The following is an 18,687-nucleotide window of genomic DNA, read 5'->3' on the forward strand; positions in this document are numbered from 1 at the left end:
TCAGTTTGCTTCCAATATTTCAGTCAAAAATCACTCAGTCCATGTATTTTTTATCTTCTCTCTGTCTGCACTGCTCAGATAAGTCACTCTTTCGGGAACAGACATTCTACTTTGTACCAGGTCCTACGTCCACCAGAATCGTGGACTATACCCTCAGCTTTTAGAATGTGTTTTTTTATCCTAATTGTTTGGGTTTTCTTTTTATTTCATTTGCCTCTGAATTTATTTATTTTACATATGTGGCAAAATATTTTGGCAGGCAATTCACTGGAGGTTCAATAAAGCTTTTCCAGCTGATTATGTCACAGAGGAAATTGCCAAATATTCCTTTAAAAAGGCTTTTAGGTTTTTTATTTTGTTTTTGATTGTTTAACTACAAATGCTTCTGGCCATGATTAGTCAGCTATAGAATGGCTAACAATACATAGTTAAAATGTAATTTTTATGCCACGCTAGTTTCAGGGAATGCTTACTTCTCAAAGTGAAATATCATTCTAGTAAAGACGACCACCGTAAAACAAGTAAGTCTCATTGACTGCTGACTGTTTTCCAGACCCTGGGCTATATCTAGATTTCAAATATGAAGTTTTTAAAAAATCATGGGAACTAGCAATGTATATTCTGATGAGGTAAATAAACAAGTACAATTCCTAAACACAATGCTAAAATGTGAACATAGTCCAAGTGTTAGAAGAGCACTGAAGAGACAGTGACGTTTCATATTGAAAGGAAGGAATTCTCAAGGTAGACAAAGAAGAATATTATGCCAGGAAGACACCTACGAAGACATGCACCTGTGATGCAGCCAGCAATGAAGAAATGGTGTTTGGCTCATACTGTAAATATGAGTGAGGCAAAGGGTTGTTTCTGAGAACAAAAATAGAAAACACTTAAGCCAAATTTTGGAAGGAATTTGAAGCCTAAGGAGTGTAAACTATTTTTAAGGGCAGTGAAGTACATGGGCAATAATTAAATAAGGCAGCAGTATGATCATATTTGCATATCAGAAAGAACAGTTTAGCTGTGCTAAATAATGGATTCGTGGTGGGTGAGAACAGAGATGGGGAAAAGGCTTAAAAATAATCATCTAGGTAGAAATGACAAGGCCATTAGACATGGAAAGGCAAAGATGGTGACAGATTTACAAAATTTAGGAGATAATATGTACAGAACTTGACGACAGAGTAGACGAGGTGGGGAAGTTAAAGAGCCACAGGTAAGGAAGGGGATTAGGTGAGAATGGATCTAATTGATAGGAAATAAGGATACAGCAATTCCAGAAACCATAATAGAGAACAAATTAATAGTGATAATCATAATAACATCAATAATTGTACTATTGGTAATTAAGTGTTCATAGAGAGCTAATTACTAAGAAAAGTGTCACAAACAATATCTAATTCAAACCTCAAGATATCTTAATATAAAAGTATTATTTCTCCTGCCCAGTAGAGAAAGACATTGCATTTTAAAGAAGTTTGAATAATTTTACCAAATATTGAAACACAAATATTTATGTCTTCACAATTCATGCTTTTAGAAACTAAGAGTTAGCCCAGTGCTGGGCTGTTGGCAGTATTTCTCAGGGTTGGCCTGCCTTCTCAGGTTGCCTCAACCACCCAAATCCACCCTCCTGGCATATTAGTTGTTCTTTTTTTTTTTTTTTTTTTTTGAGATGGAGCTTCATTCTTGTTGCCCAGGCTGGAGTGCAATGGAGCAATCTTGTCTCACTGCAACCTCTGCCTCCTGGATTCAAGCAATTCTCCTGCCTCAGCCTCCCAAGTAGCTGGGATTACAGGCATGTGCAACCACACCCAGCTAATTTTGTATTTTTAGTAGAGACGGGGTCTCTCCCTGTTGGTCAGGCTGGTCTGAAACTTCTGACCTCAGGTGATCCACCCCCCTCAGCCTCTCAAAGTACTGGGATTAGAAGTGTGAGCCACCGCACCCAGCCTAGTTGTTCTTTTAAGTGCTACATTTTGGATCACTTTTTATGCTGGAAAACTTGTCACTGCACTTCGAAGGACAGCTCTCAGCTGCTGCAACCAATGGACAGGCAGGCTCTTTATGGTTGCTAACGGGCTGTAACAGTATCTGTCTTTTGACAGTTGCTGAAATCAACATCCAAAGGGGAAAATTAGGAAGAGAAGGGTTGGGGGAACCTAAACTGAGTTGGAGGATGTTTGTCATATACTCTTATTTGTCTCTTTTCCACTGTCAGCCCTTTTGCCTGAAGCATACAGTGCCTATCCTATCAGCCACATTCCGTTTTTCTCCCTCTGAAGAAAAATCTCTTCTGATGTGATGACTTAAGTTGACTTGTTCCATCCCATAAAAAAATGGGATTAGACTTACAATTCCCCAAAGCCAGGCTGGCAGGTCAGTCTTGTCAGTTGTTGGTGAGCATGCCACACAACCAGGCTAAATATAGTTTTACATCTTAGAAGAAGAAGAAGATGGAGACGGGACAGAGAGGTTTATGAGAATTATTTAAGTTTTATTTGGATGGTAACATCTACTCTCTTGTTAAAGGAAAATAGGAAAAGAATATGAGTGAAAGGTTACCACAGAGTGGTTAGGCATTAGATTTTTTAAAGAACAGTTGACAGTTTTAGAGATGTATTTTTAGCAACATATTCAATATAACATTATTTAATTAATATAAAGTCATATAAATGTCCCAAAGAGTTTGCTTTGCAGAAATTGATGACCATTTAGTATCATAAAGTCACACAATCTCATCCTTGGAAGGGAAATTATACTTATTTATTCTACTTAAATGCATGAATTCTTCTTTAACAATATTTATAAAGAATTACCTGACTGCCGGGCGAGGGAGAACTTCCACAAAAAAATACCAATAGAAATAATTTATCGAAAGCATTGTGGAAGGAGAAATCATCATTATCATAATCTTTATAAAAAACAGTAGATAACCCAATCAAAAACTGATTTGACAGATATGCTTGACTTTAAAATCTAACCTACTCAGTGTTAAAGCTGTGCTGTCAGATAAATCTAATATCAGAGTGTAACATGTAACAAAATTAATTCAATTTTTTTCATTTTTTATTTTTATTTTTTTCTTTGAGATGGAGTCCCTCTCTGTTGCCCAAACTGAAGTGCAGTAGCACAGTCTCTGCTCACTGCAACCTCTGCCTCCTAGGTTCAAGTGATTCCCCTGCCTCAGCCTCCTAAGTAGCTGGGATTTCAGGTGTGCACCACCACACCCAATTAATTTTCATATTTTTAGTAGAAACAGGGCTTCACCATGTTGACCAAGCTGGTCTCAATCTCCTGACATCAAGTGATTCGCCTGCTTCAGTTTCCCAAAGTGCTTTACAGGCATGAATCACTGAGGCCAACACAAAATTAATTTTAAATGCTTGAAAAGGGTTTCAGTGTTTATTATTCTCATAGAAAGAGTTTTACAGCAACCTAAAGCCACACAAATTTTAAAATTTTTAATTGCCCTAAATTACACAGTTCCTCAGTGTATGTACTGTTCATACAAATAACTAAATATCATTTACCTGTAAGCTGTCAGTATTGTCCAGTACCCACAGGTTGACGCTAGTCTGATCAGAGAGCAGTAGCAGGAATAAAAGAATAATCTCAGTCAAGTGTTGAGAAGATAAGGCTCATTAGAGCAGCAAAGCATTTGCTTTCTTTTATCATCCACCACTTAGAGCTATAGACCCTCATTTTTTACTGTGCGCATGAGTGAGTGTGGGTTTGAGAGAAGAGAGCTCAAGTTTAATGGATTCTCAGAGTGACTATTCACTGTTTTATGTGAGTATATGTGGCTAAGCAGAGAAATGGAGTATGGTATGAGTTATACATATGCTCACAACAGATTACTCTGGAGTACTATAGATTCCCCCCACATTTTTTTTTTTTTTTTTTTGATACAGAGTTTTGCTCTTGTCACCCAGGCTGTAGTGCAGTGGCGTGATCTCAGCTCACTGCAACCTCCATCTCCTGGGTTCAAGAGATTCTCCTACCTCAGGCTCCCGAGTAGCTGGGATTGCAGGTGCCTGCCACTACGACTGACTAATTTTTTTTGTATTTTCATTAGAGACAGGATTCTCCATGTTGGCCAGGCTGGTCTCTAACGCATGACTTCAGGTGATCCGCCAGCCTCAGCCTCCCAAAGTGCTGGGATTACAGGCGTGAGCCACTGCTCCTGGCCAATTTTCCCATTCCTTCCATCACCTGAGAAAATGTCTATTGTTAAAAAAGAAATGCCGGCCGAGCGTTGTGGCTCACGCCTGTAATCCCAGCACTTTGGGAGGCCTAGGTGGGTGGATCACGAGGTCAGGAGTTGAAGACCAACCTGACCAAGATGGTGAAACCCCGTCTCTATTGAAAATACAAAAATTAGCCGGGCACAGTGGCAGGTGCCTGTAATCCCAGCTATATGGGAGGCTGAGGCAGGAGAATCACTTAAACCCGGGCAGCGGAGGTTGCAGTGACCCGAGATAGCACCACTGCACTCCAGTCTAGGCAACAGAGTGAGGCTCCAACTCAAAAAAAAAAAAAAAGAAATGTCAGTATTTGCCATGGTAAATTAATGTATATATTAAGTGCCTATTAATGATTCTATGGTTGTTTTCCATTTTAAAACAATGATTGGGCATGTCTAAATAATATGCACTCGGATTTTGACCTTCAGATACAATTTTCTGAAGATTACCATTTGTTGAATAACCAATAACCTCTAAAGGAAATAACAATATTTCCTTTAGAGGCTGATAATATAGGCTACAGAATTTCTGCTAATCTTATTCTAAACTCTTCTTAGCATGAAAATAACAAAGTGACCACTTGTAATAGTCACTCTCTTTCTATACTGGGCTCCTGAAATGGCCTTTTCATTCTGTAATAAGCTATTTGTGTTCCCTTCATTTTGCTTCAGTCATTTTATTTTTGTCATCTTTGGTGCTACCTTAGTGCACTGTAATGGAACATGCTGAATCAGACAACCTGTAATTTTTATTGCAAACATGTCTCAAGGCAAATTTATAAGTTGCACTCGATGTCAGAAACTACTAGAGGGAAAAGGCCTTTGTTCTAAATTACAAGATGCTCTGCCATTCTAAACTTGAAGTATGTTGAATATAAACTGCCTTTTTTGTAACACCAGCAACTTCACATAGGCAATATGTTAAGATATTCCTCTAGAAATTTATTGTGTACCAAACAACTTCACCAGCTAAACTACTGTTTAGTTGGTTAATACTGTTTGTATTAACCAACTAAAGAGTTTGTGTTAAAACTCTTTATTATCAGGCTGTAAAGCTAACATTTAAGGTAAAGCTATGTGACGGAAAACTGCCTATATTAAAGGTCTTAACATTTTATTTTAGCTTTCTTTTCATTGAAGTCTAAGAAGGAGCACTAACTTGTTTAGCAGCATTTAACCAGCATGACTCTTTGGGCAAATCATTTACATATTTAGATGAAGGCATTGAAAAAAATTACTCTAAACTGTGATCTCACCTCCATTAAATTGAAACCTTCTGATAGTTATAGTTGAGTTTGGTTGCTAGTACTACCAGACACTACAATAGTACTGGCAAGTGTCTGGTAGTACTAACTCTATGGGGCCCTAGAGTCAGACAGCCAAGGGCCCATCTTGCACTGGTAGGGTGTCTGGTGTCCTGCAATGTGGGCTTTCTCCATCCGTAGACCTGCAGGTTCTAGATGGTGCTGTGTGCAACTATCTGGCCTTCACCTTTCTATTTATAGAAACTTAACAAACAAGTACTGTTGTTGTAACCTGTGTAGATATATTTCATTTCTTCTTCCTGTGTTACCACTTTTGGGTATCCACCACTAAACAGGAGGATATATGTTAAAAAATGTTCATGTTTTTGATACAGTTGTACTGATACCACTGAAAACAGCAAATTGTTCTCTTTAAACAAAATTTTTGTCATACTATACCAAGAGAATTATGGTATGTCCCACAAGTAAATGCCCACTCACTTTGGCATTCAGTTGCGTCCTAGCTCTATATTGCTCATTTTACTCTTGCTTTTGCCTCAGTTATTCATTTACATTATCACTTTAGTTTATCTTTTACAAATAGTAGAATTTGTTCAATAGTTTTAGAATATTCCAGAAAATTCTAGAATTACACTTTATCTTCAAATAGGATGGTTTAAATTTATTATTTTATGCAATAGATGTGTAGAGCAAAAAGGAATTATCATGGTTGTTTCCATGGAGTAAATAATATGCATCAACAACACAAAACTCAATAAAATGCAGACTAAGTTTTGCTGAAAGTTACTATTAGAAATTGGCACAAATACTCCTCTAACAAACATGGTCCATAATGTATTCTTTCCAACACAGTTTTGTACATGATGGAGATCAGTGAACTGCAAGAATATTCTCAGTGTCTTTACCTAACGCTAGTGTTGGTTGAAAGGTCCTCAGGAAATCATTAGCAAACTCTATCTGGAAACAAACCAAAAGGTCAGAGGTAAACATTACATGAGATTCATGGCTCATGGTTTTAGAGTTCTGTGAGCATTCATTCTTGTTCGAAGTACAGTGTAGTGTTTCAGAGCATCTGCTCCCATTCCCAAAAATTAGTGAGTTGTAACTGTGCCAGCAACTGATTTTAACACTATGTCAGAGACACAATATTTATCCTTAAATGTCAGTCATTAGAGTTGGGCACCTACACACTATACAAATTCTATGAGTTCCAGTGGAATGATAACTGGTTCTTTAAGCTGGAAAATATAGAGGGACTCAGAAACTCAGTGGAGGGAAATCAACCACCAATTTGGAGATGGATAACCTGGGACAAATAGATACTATCTGTAACTCAAAAGATTGGCTTAAAAATCTTGGAGCGTTATTCTGAATATGTTTTCAGCTTTCCAGAAACATGAAATGTATTCTAATCCAAATAAAAAGCACTCCTCCCACCTCCACACCACACACACACAAACACACACACTACTAAAGCAAATATAGCCAAAGAAATATAGAAATAAGTACCAGCATCTTGCATAGGAAATACTATGGTCTTTGGGGCTGGACAGACCCACATTTGAATTCTAGCTCTCACACTCACTGACTACACCGCACGATCAAGTCACTTATTCTCTCAATCTAAGTCTCCTCATCTTTAAAATAGGTCAAATAATTCTTTATGTGAGGCATTTCCATTAGGATAATGTCTATCAATTATCTAACATGTATGTATTCAATAAATAATGACTATCCTAACTACTAATTTTTAAGCTTACATTTGACTTCAAAACATGTTGCTTATGTAAATTCTATAATTTTATAAAAATATCTTGCTACCTAAAGGAATGTAGACCGAATGCTTATAACATATTGAAATTTTTTAAATTACCTAATTATTATATGATTATCTAGCTGTCTAATGTAACTTGCCTTTGATGGAATTGCTTTTTCCCCTGTGAAGCTTCACCAAAAAAAAGCATTGCATTACCACTAGAAATTTTCACTTTTCTTTCAATAATAATTTTGTGTTCTCATAATTTGTATCAATGCCATATACCCTAACAGTAGTCTTTTCTTACACATTATATCCTAATATTAGGAAATGACAAAATAAGAAATGTATTTGATACATGTTTCCACACATATTGCCTTTTTCTTCTTTTGACTTTATTCCCACTTGAAAATATTCAGTACACTCTTGTGTCTCTCTTTTCTCCCAATAATCAAGGTCTCTCCAGGACCTTTCGAAGCAAACAGAAATCCCTTACGGCACAGTCCTGGACTCTGCAGTGTATGAGCATGTCCGCATGAAAGGATTGAATCCTTTTGAGAGGGACAGCATGTATTCTCAAATGTGGCGGATGATTAACCGAAGCAATGGATCAGAGAACAATGTTCTGGAGTCCCAAGCAGGAATTCAAAAGGTACTGTCCATGGTTCTCCATTAATAGTCCTTACCATTTTGTGTCCCATGCTGGGATTGCAAAGTTGAGATTTGTTTATTTTTTATCTTTAATTCTGACCGAGAATTTCCTGTTAGATTACATCTTATATTGATTTAAAGAAGATTTTTTAAATGACTCATGGCACCAGTAGAGGGAATTCGAAGTCCTCTGTAGTGTGCTTAACAGATCAGTTTCCATTTGAATTCCAAAATCAAATACACTCACTGGTATTTTGTTCAGAAAAGGGTTAAGGACTTAACAAACATGAAGTCTGAAAAAGTTTTCACAAATCCCATTCCAAATATCATTCAAGTCATCTGATGCTTTTAAATGACTCAGGTTATTTTCTACACTGCACTTGTTTTTAGATTAAACCGTTATCTTTAGTTGTGATTATGTGAAGCTATCTAAAAGGAAAAGTTAATCTTGTCAACAAATAAGGTACCTACTGATGTCTGTTTCTATTTCCAAATGGGAAAATCTTTATTTACATCTTATTTTTCTATGACTATCTATATTAAAAAGGCATAGAACGACTGTTTTTCCTTTATGTGAAAATCTTAAAGTTATTTTTACTCTGAGCTGCAGTTTATAAACATATATACAGAACCATTTCAAACCCTATCAACCTCTGTGAGAGAACTGACATTTTTTCTTAAAATTATCTCTAGTGACTAGACTAGTGAACACCATTGTTGACATTTAATGAATAATCATGGGACGCAGGTGAATGTCAGTAATAACAGCAATAGTGGTATACATTTTTTCTCTCTGATCTTCCACTGCAGAGTAATTTGGACTCCAAGTCTATGTTTCCTGTTCTAATGTCAAACTCAATAATATCATGCTAGAGGATATTTTGAGGATTATAAAAATTATTCTGCCACAGGTTCCAGCGTTATTCTCTGCTTTTTAATCTGACACCTTTTGTCCGCCACTGCTACTACTATGGGCCCCTAGAGTCGGACTAGCAATTTTTGCAGTCATCATATTGATATCATGCTTCTGAGAGCTGATGATGGTAACATAAACATTTCTCCAAGTATTAATGATGTCTTTAAGGAAGTGAATATCCTGGAGACGTTAGCCATGGCCTCTAACTTGGCCCTTATTATACTCCATTTTCTGGGGTTCAGTTATTGATTCTAAAGTATTTCCTTCTTGGCTTTCTTAAGAGAACCATTGTCTTCTGGAGGTTCAACATGGTGTCTCCCAGTTAATGGGGTGGGGGTGGGGTTCAGGGTGAATTCCGGTAGGTGAATGAACATGTATTTGGGGGGAAAGGAGCAGGAGGGTAGACATTTTAAGGCTTACTAGGTACTCATAGAATGTAATGAATTTGTGTTCAGAGTAAGTATACGGCATGGCTTTGAGAATGACTTATTTTCCTTTATATTATTTGTTTAAAAGGGATTTGAGTTTTTTGATGATGAGTGTAAATAGAAATTTACAGTTCATATTTCTATTCCATTTTAGGAGCCAAAGCTCCTCATGCCTTATAAACTCATTCTATACAGTATTATTCCAGAGAAATTTCATTTTCTTTTCTCTCATCAGCATGGTCTTGATGGACACATCAAACTGGGTTTGAATCCAGCTCATTTTTAAAATAAAATGTATAAATATAACCAGTTACTTAAAATTTCTGAGCCTTTGGAGTTGCATCATGAAGATAAGAATCCTATCTCACACAGTTTTTGTCAAGATTAAATAAGATACTATATGTAAAGCATCAATAAGTAGTACGAATAGAGCCATAAACCTTTCTTACAAGTTGGCCCTGAAGATTACCTGGGATAGCGTATATGCGAGCAATTTATAACTATAAAACTTTATCGTTTAATATTTCCTAATCTTAATGTAAAATTGTAACATAATAAAATGAAGATGCAATAAAAGAAGTAGAGAATAATTTCTATTCTTTGTTAGAATAGAACAGAAACTGCAAATAAAGTCCTCAAATATTTATTATGCCAGATTTATTCAATTTTCTGATTTACTAGAGGGGTTGTGAAAAATGCCCTTCTGAATGAATTTATAATAGAAAATATCTAAGTGAAATTTGTTTGTACTGCAGATTTGTTTCAACCCAAATTAGAAACAGCTGACAATTGATTAGACAGAGAGCAGCTAATAATAATAAGATGTATTTTGGTTTGAGTTTGCAAGGTCTTGGCCAGTTTCTGTTAAAAAACAAAACAACCAAGAAACAAATAGTAACCTTTCCACCTGCTAAAGTTCATTGGAGTTTCATGAAATTGAGAACTATGATGCATGAAACGTGGTGGTGGATTCTTCTTCAAGCAATGAGTCTTAAACATTTCATCAGCAGCTTTTTATTCTCTGTCATGGATTTCTAATTTGTACAGGCAGACAAGATGTCAGAGGTCTTTGAGGCCAACATTTCACAAAAGGCCAAACTTCTTCTATAATATCTTTGGCATGAATCCATATATATAGCAACCGCCTTCCAGGAAAGCCTGCATCACTGAGAAAAACAATCCTCACAATCTATAACTTTAAATAGATTCGATTAATGTCTCTGTCTGTGCTTGCTCTGAATTGTGCTACCAGTCTCATTAAGTTTCTTTTACTTGAAGGTAGATACTGATCTCATCTGCCATCTTCCTTTGGCTCGTACCAAAGAAATCTGTGTAAATGAGCATTAAGTAGATGAGTTCTGATTTGGTATCTTTGGAAGACATTCACCTGTATCAAACTACCCTAAGTAAATGAGAACAAATTTGTTTCTGCTTTGCTCTACTCAAGACCTTTTGCATAAGTAGAAAAACATATGATTTGTAAAATGCAACTGATTTTTTGTGCATTCATTCAACAATTATATATTGAGCACCTTATATGTATCAAACAGTACATTAGTCACTGGGATGGATAGAAATGAAAATAAATATCTTCATGGAGTTTGCATTCTAGTGGGTGCAAACAATAAACAAGAAAAACACATTCTATGGTATGTTCAGTAGTGAGAAGTGTTAAGGAGAAAAAATAAAGTAGGAGAAGAGGATGGGAAATACCAAGAAGCAAGGTAATTGGCTTTATTAAATCAGGTGGCCAGGGAAGGCTTTACTAAAAAAAGTAACATTTGAATAAAAACTTTAAGCAGGTTGGAGAGGGAAGAGTATGTGTATGTCTGAGTAAGGTGTTTTTAGAAAGAGGGTCAGCCAGTACAAAGGCCCTGAGGTAGAAGCATGCCTAGATGTTTCAAGAATATGAAGGAGGCCAGTATGGATTCAGAAATAACGGATAATATCAAAAACGTGACGAAGTCAAGAGGTAAAAGGTCTGGAGGTAGAGAGAAAACAAATCACGTAGGGTCTAGCAAAGTGTGGTCCTGTGGACTAGCAGTGCCTGCATCACCTGAGAGCTTCCTAAAAATATAGACTCTCATGCCTCATCCCAACCTTTCTAAATGCAAATATCATTTTAACATTATCCATAGGTGATTCATATGCATGTAAAAGTTTGAGTTGTGCTAATGCAGGGCTGTCTAGAACATTCTAAGTTGGCTTTTTCTCTGTATGGGATATGAAACTTCAGAAGAGCTTTCAACAGAAGAGCAACATGATAAAATATTTTGGCAAATCGTATGACTATTGTGCTGAAAGAAACAGAAAGAAAGTGGCAATGTGAAAGCTGGAAAGCAGTTAGGAGGCCATGATGATGACTCAGCAGCATTCTGAAATTACACCATGGGAAGTTCATTTTTATTAAAACCCAAATACATCTTAAAAGATGATGACTTTGAGCAGTTATTGGCATTAGCATATTAGTGGAATTTAGTTTATTAGATTATTTTAGAAGGGCCTAGGACATAAACAGATATAATTTCTGAGAATAGATGTAGAAAATTCCAGGTGGCAGGTAAAAATCTGACCAGAAATTAAGGATCATGTGCAGCACTACAATAGAGAAGTCTCTGATTATTATGAGAGCAGCATTCACTTCCCATTAATCTATTATAAATCTTCGGGAAAAAAACAAATCATTCTAGAATCTCAGCATAGAAGACCACTAGAGAAGTAAAGAAAATCAGGATTGGCCAGGCGCAGTGGCTCACGCCTGTAATCCCAGCACTTTGGGAGGCCGAGGTGGGTGGATCACAAGGTCAAGAGATCGAGACCATCCTGGCCAACATGGTGAAACCCCGTCTCTACTAAAGATACAAAAATTAGCCAGGCGTTTGGCACACACCTGTAGTCCCAGCTACTTGGGAGACTGAGGTAAAAGAATCGCTTGAACCGGGAGGCGGAGGTTGCACTGAGCCAAGACTGCGCTACTGTGCTCCAGCCTGGCAACAGAGCAAGACTCCATCTCAAAAAAAAAAAAAAAAAAAGAAACGAAAATCAGGATTGGTAGGATTTGTGAGTGAATAATACTTCAGACTATGAAATTCCAAGGGGATGTATACTCAGATGGGTACCATAGTAACAGGGAAGTCGATGGTGGTGCCAGTACCAGCAGTATTCAGTCATAAAGACAGCATTGATGTATAAGGCTGTCTGTCCACAGAAGTCTGAGAGCAATATGGGGAAAGGGGCAGTATTACTAGGGAGAACTCACAAGGTTCAAAGTTGGCATCAGGGCTGCAACCAGGCCACTGGAATTTAGGGCCTAGCTCTAATCCCAACTGGAAAACTGAAGTATTAAAACAGAAGCCAAGACAAAAGATTGGTCATATCAATATGGGCCAATGTCATGGGTTTTAGAAGACTGAGGCAGGAAGACAAATTCCAGACCCTGTGAACTAGTGAGTAAGCCTACCCTAGTTTTATTCAGCTCTGGCTGAAAGACTCAGTGGACTTGAATACGCTATTTTACATACTCATTCAACACATATTCAGTGAATTCCTATTGTTTCCGAGGCTTTGTTTTAGACATTGGAAGGTGTAATAGAACAGGTAAAGTTCCTGCCTAAATGGAGACTATATTGTAGTGAAGAGAAGACAACAGACAAGCAGAAATGTACGCTCTAAAGAAAAACTGGAAGAGTAAGAAGGAGAAAACAAGCAGAGCGTGAAGAGAATGTTGCCATCCCATATTGGGTGGTTGGAAAATACATGTCGGAGAAATTGACGTTTGAATAGAGATCTGAAAGAGAACAGGGAGTGAACCATGCGTATAGTGGGGAGAGAAAGGGGACAGGAAGTACTCCAGGCAGAGGGAATGCTCATTACAAAATTCCTGAGGCAAAGCTAGTGCGGCATGCTGGAGAGAAATGTCAAGAACAGTGAGGCTGGAGCAGGGTGCACAGAGAGGGGATTAGGGATGGTGAGGCAGATGGACAGGATCAGATGGTAGGAGGTGGGCAGGATAGAGGCCATTGAAAAGGCTGATGCTTGGGCCCGACTAAAGTCCAAATTGTATCTTAATTGGTAAATATAAGGCATCTGAATTTCTCACATTCCTTCAAGTGATTCTGATTCATAACAAGGGTTGACAATCACTGATATAATATTCTGTGAGTCATTTTAATGAACTTGGTTACTCAGAGATGGGAAACCAGTGAAGAATTTTGAGCAGAAGAATGACACACTGTAACTTACTTTTTAAAGGTTTACTCTAGATGCTGTGTGGAGACCAGGGGGCTCAAGGGTGGGAGTGGAGAGCTTAGTGAGGAGGCCACCGTAATAATCCAAGTGAGACACAAGGGTGGGTGGAGCAGAGTGGTTATGGCAGAAGTGATGAGAAGTGTACCATAGTAACAGGGAAGTCAATGGTGGAATATAGTTTGAACATATTTTGAAGGTAGCACTGACAAGATTTTCTAAAAGAGAGTGAATGTGGGATGAAAAAGAGGAGTTAGAGATGACTTCAATGTCTTTGGCTCACGTACATGGAGGGTTCAAGTTGCCATTTATTGAGACTGAGAAAACCATGAGAAGAGTAGGTTTGAGAAGTCAAATGAGAATTTGTCTCTGGCATGGTAGTTAATATGAAATGCTTACTAATTATGCGGGCATAGAGTTTTTATTTAAGGCCATAAGGCTGGATGTGGTCACTGAGGATGTGAGTATATCTAGAAAAGAAAAATATCTAAATACAATTTAATATTTAGAGGAGGCAGAGACAGAGAGGATATAACGATCAGCTAGTGAGGCAGGATGGAAAGCAAGAAACAGTGAGTGGTGGTTTAAAAACCAAAGGAAAGAAGAATTTCAAGAAGTTCAAAGGATCAACTGTCTGTCAAATGATGCTCATGATAAAGGATGATGAATGCTGAGAATCAATCATGGATTTGGAAACCAGCAATCACTGGTGACCTGACAACAACAGCTCTGGAGGAGTAGAAGAAGAGAGTAGAGAAAGATTGGAGAAAAGAAAAGGATTAAAAGGGAGGATGTGGGGATTATGAGAATAGGAAGAAGAAATTATGAGAAAGAAATGTCTGTATGAATAATTGAAATCACAAAGAATAAACACAGAACTAGTATTTAAGAGAGTGGCAGAGAGCCAAGTGATAAAAATCTTCAAATAATGTTGGAGGAGTGATGGAAGGTCAGTAGATGACTGCAGTAACACTCAGTGGCAGGTAGTAAAGTCTGATGATGTAAGTTTCAAAGCTGGAGAATTTTAGGGACAAAGGTCTAGAAGTGGTTTGAGGGGCAAGGAGGGATTCCCATCCTGGATCTTGTCCCAGTGGTATGAGTGTTGTAGTAAAGAAAAATAACTCACCACAAGACCACAGGTAATGCAGTATCCCCAGAAGATAAATACATTCTAGTTAGCAAAAAAAAATTAAAAGGAAATTAAAAAAAATAAATCCAGGATATTGGTAAGGTGATTATACGTCCTAGTTTGCTTGGGACAGTCTTCATTTTGCCACTTGGCACACTGTTATCAACTGTATTCCCACTCACTCTCAAGAGTATTGTTATGACTATGCATTGTATGATCTCCCTAGATACATAGATCCTGCTGATAATACAGTTTCATAGAACAGAGTGGAAGAACCAAGAGAGTTGTAGAGGAATAGGAAAATTGGCCAAAATCAAGGGATGTGCAGATCCATTTCAGTGAGATTTAAACAGTGATCAGGAAACTTCAGATTTTCCATGAGGGCAGCATTTGGGAATCTAGGACCAACATAGGCTGCAGGCAAATTCTGTTGACAAGGAGATGAGTGTGGGGTGGCAGGAGGGGTGAGCATGTGGCCAGGAGCATATTGAGGTGTAAGGCCCCTCTTCATCCCTGACAATGGCAGTGGAAGCCTGGCTAACAGCAATCTCACCAACAGCTGAAAGTCTTGAGGGCATTGCTTCCCACAGATAAGTGAAGCTGGGAACGATAGCAGCTGGTACATGCTAGGCTTAGGGACAAAGCAATTCTGCACCAAGTTGCACAAAGGAAAAAAGGCTGTGAGTAGAAAACAGATTTCAACTGTGATAGAGCTTCACCTATACTTAGTCCCGATCTTGCACATGGCCATGTCCTCTTTTCTGCTTGTTCCATTCCCCTTCCTCCTAGAGCAGTAAGCAACATTTTTCATTGAGTAAAAATGCCAAAGTAGATGACAATTAATGAACCAGCAGCAGAAGCAGGGTAAGGGCTAATTGGAGCTTTAGTGAGCGATTTGCTAATATACTGACTAGGTAAATGACCTCAAAATCTGGGTTAGGCCCTTATTACAGAAATAAATAAGCAAACTGAAAATGGCTTGGGGAAAAATGAGACAAAATACTCAACAGCTTTGGTTCTATGAAAATGCCAAGGCTGGGCTATCACACCACTGGACTTGGAGGTAGCAGTGCATTTGCTACATTTGCCCTTTTGCCAAATGATTCCAACAAATATATGATTCACTTCAGTACTGCACCCTGCAGCTGAGAGCTCAGATCCCACTGGCATATTTTCTGCTCTTTAGAAATCAGAGTTTTTAGGTCTGTGTCAGTCATCACACAATGAAAGAAGAGAACTGCACAGTGGGAGAATAAAAAAGATGCAGAGATCATTTCCAGCAGCAGTGCTAATGCGTTTTTAATAGTAGAGTTAGATGTTTTTGTAATTATTATTAAGACTTCTCTTACACTAAAAATTAACTCCAGGTGGATTAAAGACTTAAACATAAGACCTAACACCATAAAAACCCTAGAAGAAAACCTAGGCAAAACCATTCAGGACATAGGCATAGGCAAGGACTTCAAGACTAAAACACCAAAAGCATTGGCAACAAAAGCCAAAATAGACAAATGGGACCTAATTAAACTCCAGAGCTTCTGTACAGCAAAAGAAACAGTCATTAGAGTGAACCAGCAACCAACAGAATGGGAAAAAATTTTTGCAATCTACCCATCTGACAAAGGGCTAATATCCAGAGTCTACAATGAACTAAAACAGATTTACAAGAAAAAAGCAAACAAACCCATCCAAAAGTGGGAAAAAGATATGAACAGACACTTTTCAAAATAAGTCATATATGAGTCCAACAATCATATGAAAAAATGCTCATCATCACTGATTATTAGAGAAATGCAAATCAAAACCGCATTGAGATACCACCTCACACCAGTTAGAATGGTGATCATTAAATAATCTGGAGACAGCAGATGCTGGAGAGGATGTGGAGAAATAGGAACACTTTTACGCAGTTGGTGGGAGTGTAAACTAGTTCATCATTGTGGAAAACAGTGTGGCGATTCCTCAAGGACCTAGAAATAGAAATTCCATTTGACCCAGCAATCCCATTACTGGGTATATATCCAAAGGATTATAAATCATTCTGTTATAAGGACACATGAACACGTATGTTCATTGCAGCACTGTTTACAATAGCAAAGACCTGGAACCAACCCAAATGCCCATCGACTATAGACTAGACAAGGAAAATGTGGCACATATACACCATGGAATACTATGCAGCCATAAGAAACGATGAGTTTGTGTCCTTTAAAGGGACATGGATGAATCTGGAAACCATCATTCTCAGCAAACTGACACAAGAACAGAAAATCTAACACTGTACGTTCTCACTCATAGGCAGGTGTTGAACAATGAGAACACATGGTCACAGGGAGGGGAACATCACACACTGGGGTCTGTTGTGGGGAGGCCAAGGGAGGGGCAACAGGTCGGGTGGGGAGGTCGGGGAGGGATAACAAGGGGAGAAATGCCAGATGTGGGTGACGGAGGGATGGAGGCAGCAAACCACATTGCTATTTGTGTACCTATGCAACAGTCCTGCATGATCTGCACATGTACCCCAGAACCTAAAGTACAATTTAAAAAAAAAGAAAAAAAAGACTTATTTTTGTTTTTAATAATCTTCATGGATATTTGAAATCAAAATCAGCCTTAATTAGATGTTTTCTCAAAAAGAAAAGGAGAAATCTAGAATCATTGTGACACATGTAAAATTGCTTATGAAGACTTCTTAGGTTGTCATAAGCAATTTAACATGAGTTACAATATGTCAAGTTTTATAGCACACAAAGCATACTACAAATAAACATGTTTTCTAGATGCCCAGAAAATATATATGTGTATTACAGATTCTTTAAATTATAGTGGACATTGATGAAACAACGAAGTGCTGTCTTATATGTATAAAGATGATACTACCAACCTGCTGTTGACAAAGCATGTTCTTTTAAAATTGCTTTCTTCCATAGTGATTTAATTCATGATGAAAGCCAGATCTGCTCCAATTCTTCTTTTAATTAGCTACATTCAATTCTAATTCATCTATTCACTCATTCCTTTAATCAACAAACATTTATTCAGTGGCTGCTAAGTAAAAGGCAGAACAGTAGTTACCCCATAGAGAGTTGTACAAGACACTGTGAAAACACAGAGAAAGGAAACCTAGCATAGCCTGAAGGATGAGGCTACTTCAGATCAATGAAGACTTCCTAAAGGAAGTGATGTTAAACTTGGAAAAAGTAGGATTTAATTAGGTAACACAGAAATAACAATAAATGGGATAGGGAGGAGACGGTCTGAGCAAAGGCATGAAGGTGAGCAGAGCATAGTATGTGCAGGAAACAAAAAGTAATTTAGAGAAGAAGGTGCTGCAATAAAGTGGTGGGGGAGGAAGGTGCTTGTGGAACAGACACCTATAGGGCCATGTATCATTGGAACTCACTAATTGAACATTAATATAATAATTTGAACTAAATGAGCAATAAGATGTAAAAAGAATAACAGAAGCATTTGAAAGAAATTTCTGGATTGTGTAGAATAGAGAGCCACTTTGAATTTAGTTTTCTTTCATATTTTAAAACTGTGGAAACAGAATTTATGAATTCTAAGATTTTTTTCTGGAATGAATATTCAGTCAGTCTTTGGACACTAATTTCAAACTGCTTAACAGCCGTGTGAGAGAAAATACTTCCTAGGAAATGGCAGAGGACCGTATTAGGAGTCCTTAACACAGAGATTCTAACATCAAGCCTATGTTGTTAGTCCTGTCTTGACACACAGCCTCACACGCAAGTGAAAAAATTCTCTAAAGGATTTTCCAAATTTCTGGTTCCCCAGTATGAAAAAGAATAGATTGATGCATTTTTGTTTCCTGCTTGGTTGCATCACATTCTCAAACTTCTTATTCCAATAAATATTCAAGGCATTGCCTTGGTTTAGTTCTTACTCTCAAAGTTACTTCCCAAAATGGAAAATGCGTATACATTTAAAAAAAATTTTCTGTTGGGTAAATACCAAAAATTAAAAGTTATAATCCGACTGATATGGTATGGCACTGTGTTCCCATCCAAATCTCATCTCAATTGTAATC

The 18,687-nt window shown here is 37.7% G+C and overlaps 1 protein-coding gene across 3 annotated transcripts in view; it reads left to right on the forward strand.

Annotated features, from left to right (window-relative positions):
* The window catches only part of GRID2 (glutamate ionotropic receptor delta type subunit 2), a 1,513,083-nt gene that overhangs the window by 1,217,876 nt on the left and 276,520 nt on the right, over window positions 1-18,687 (forward strand). For all 3 annotated transcript variants that reach the window (XM_012437707.2, XM_012437708.2, XM_064369254.1), the window contains exon 13: window positions 7,724-7,919. In XM_012437707.2, coding sequence (XP_012293130.1) covers window positions 7,724-7,919 — 196 coding nt within the window. The remainder of the gene's footprint in view (window positions 1-7,723; window positions 7,920-18,687) is intronic.

Source organism: Aotus nancymaae, unplaced genomic scaffold (assembly GCF_030222135.1).
Source record: "Aotus nancymaae isolate 86718 unplaced genomic scaffold, 86718_ANA_hifiasm-v0.15.2.pri h1tg000006l, whole genome shotgun sequence".
Lineage (NCBI taxonomy): Eukaryota > Metazoa > Chordata > Mammalia > Primates > Aotidae > Aotus > Aotus nancymaae.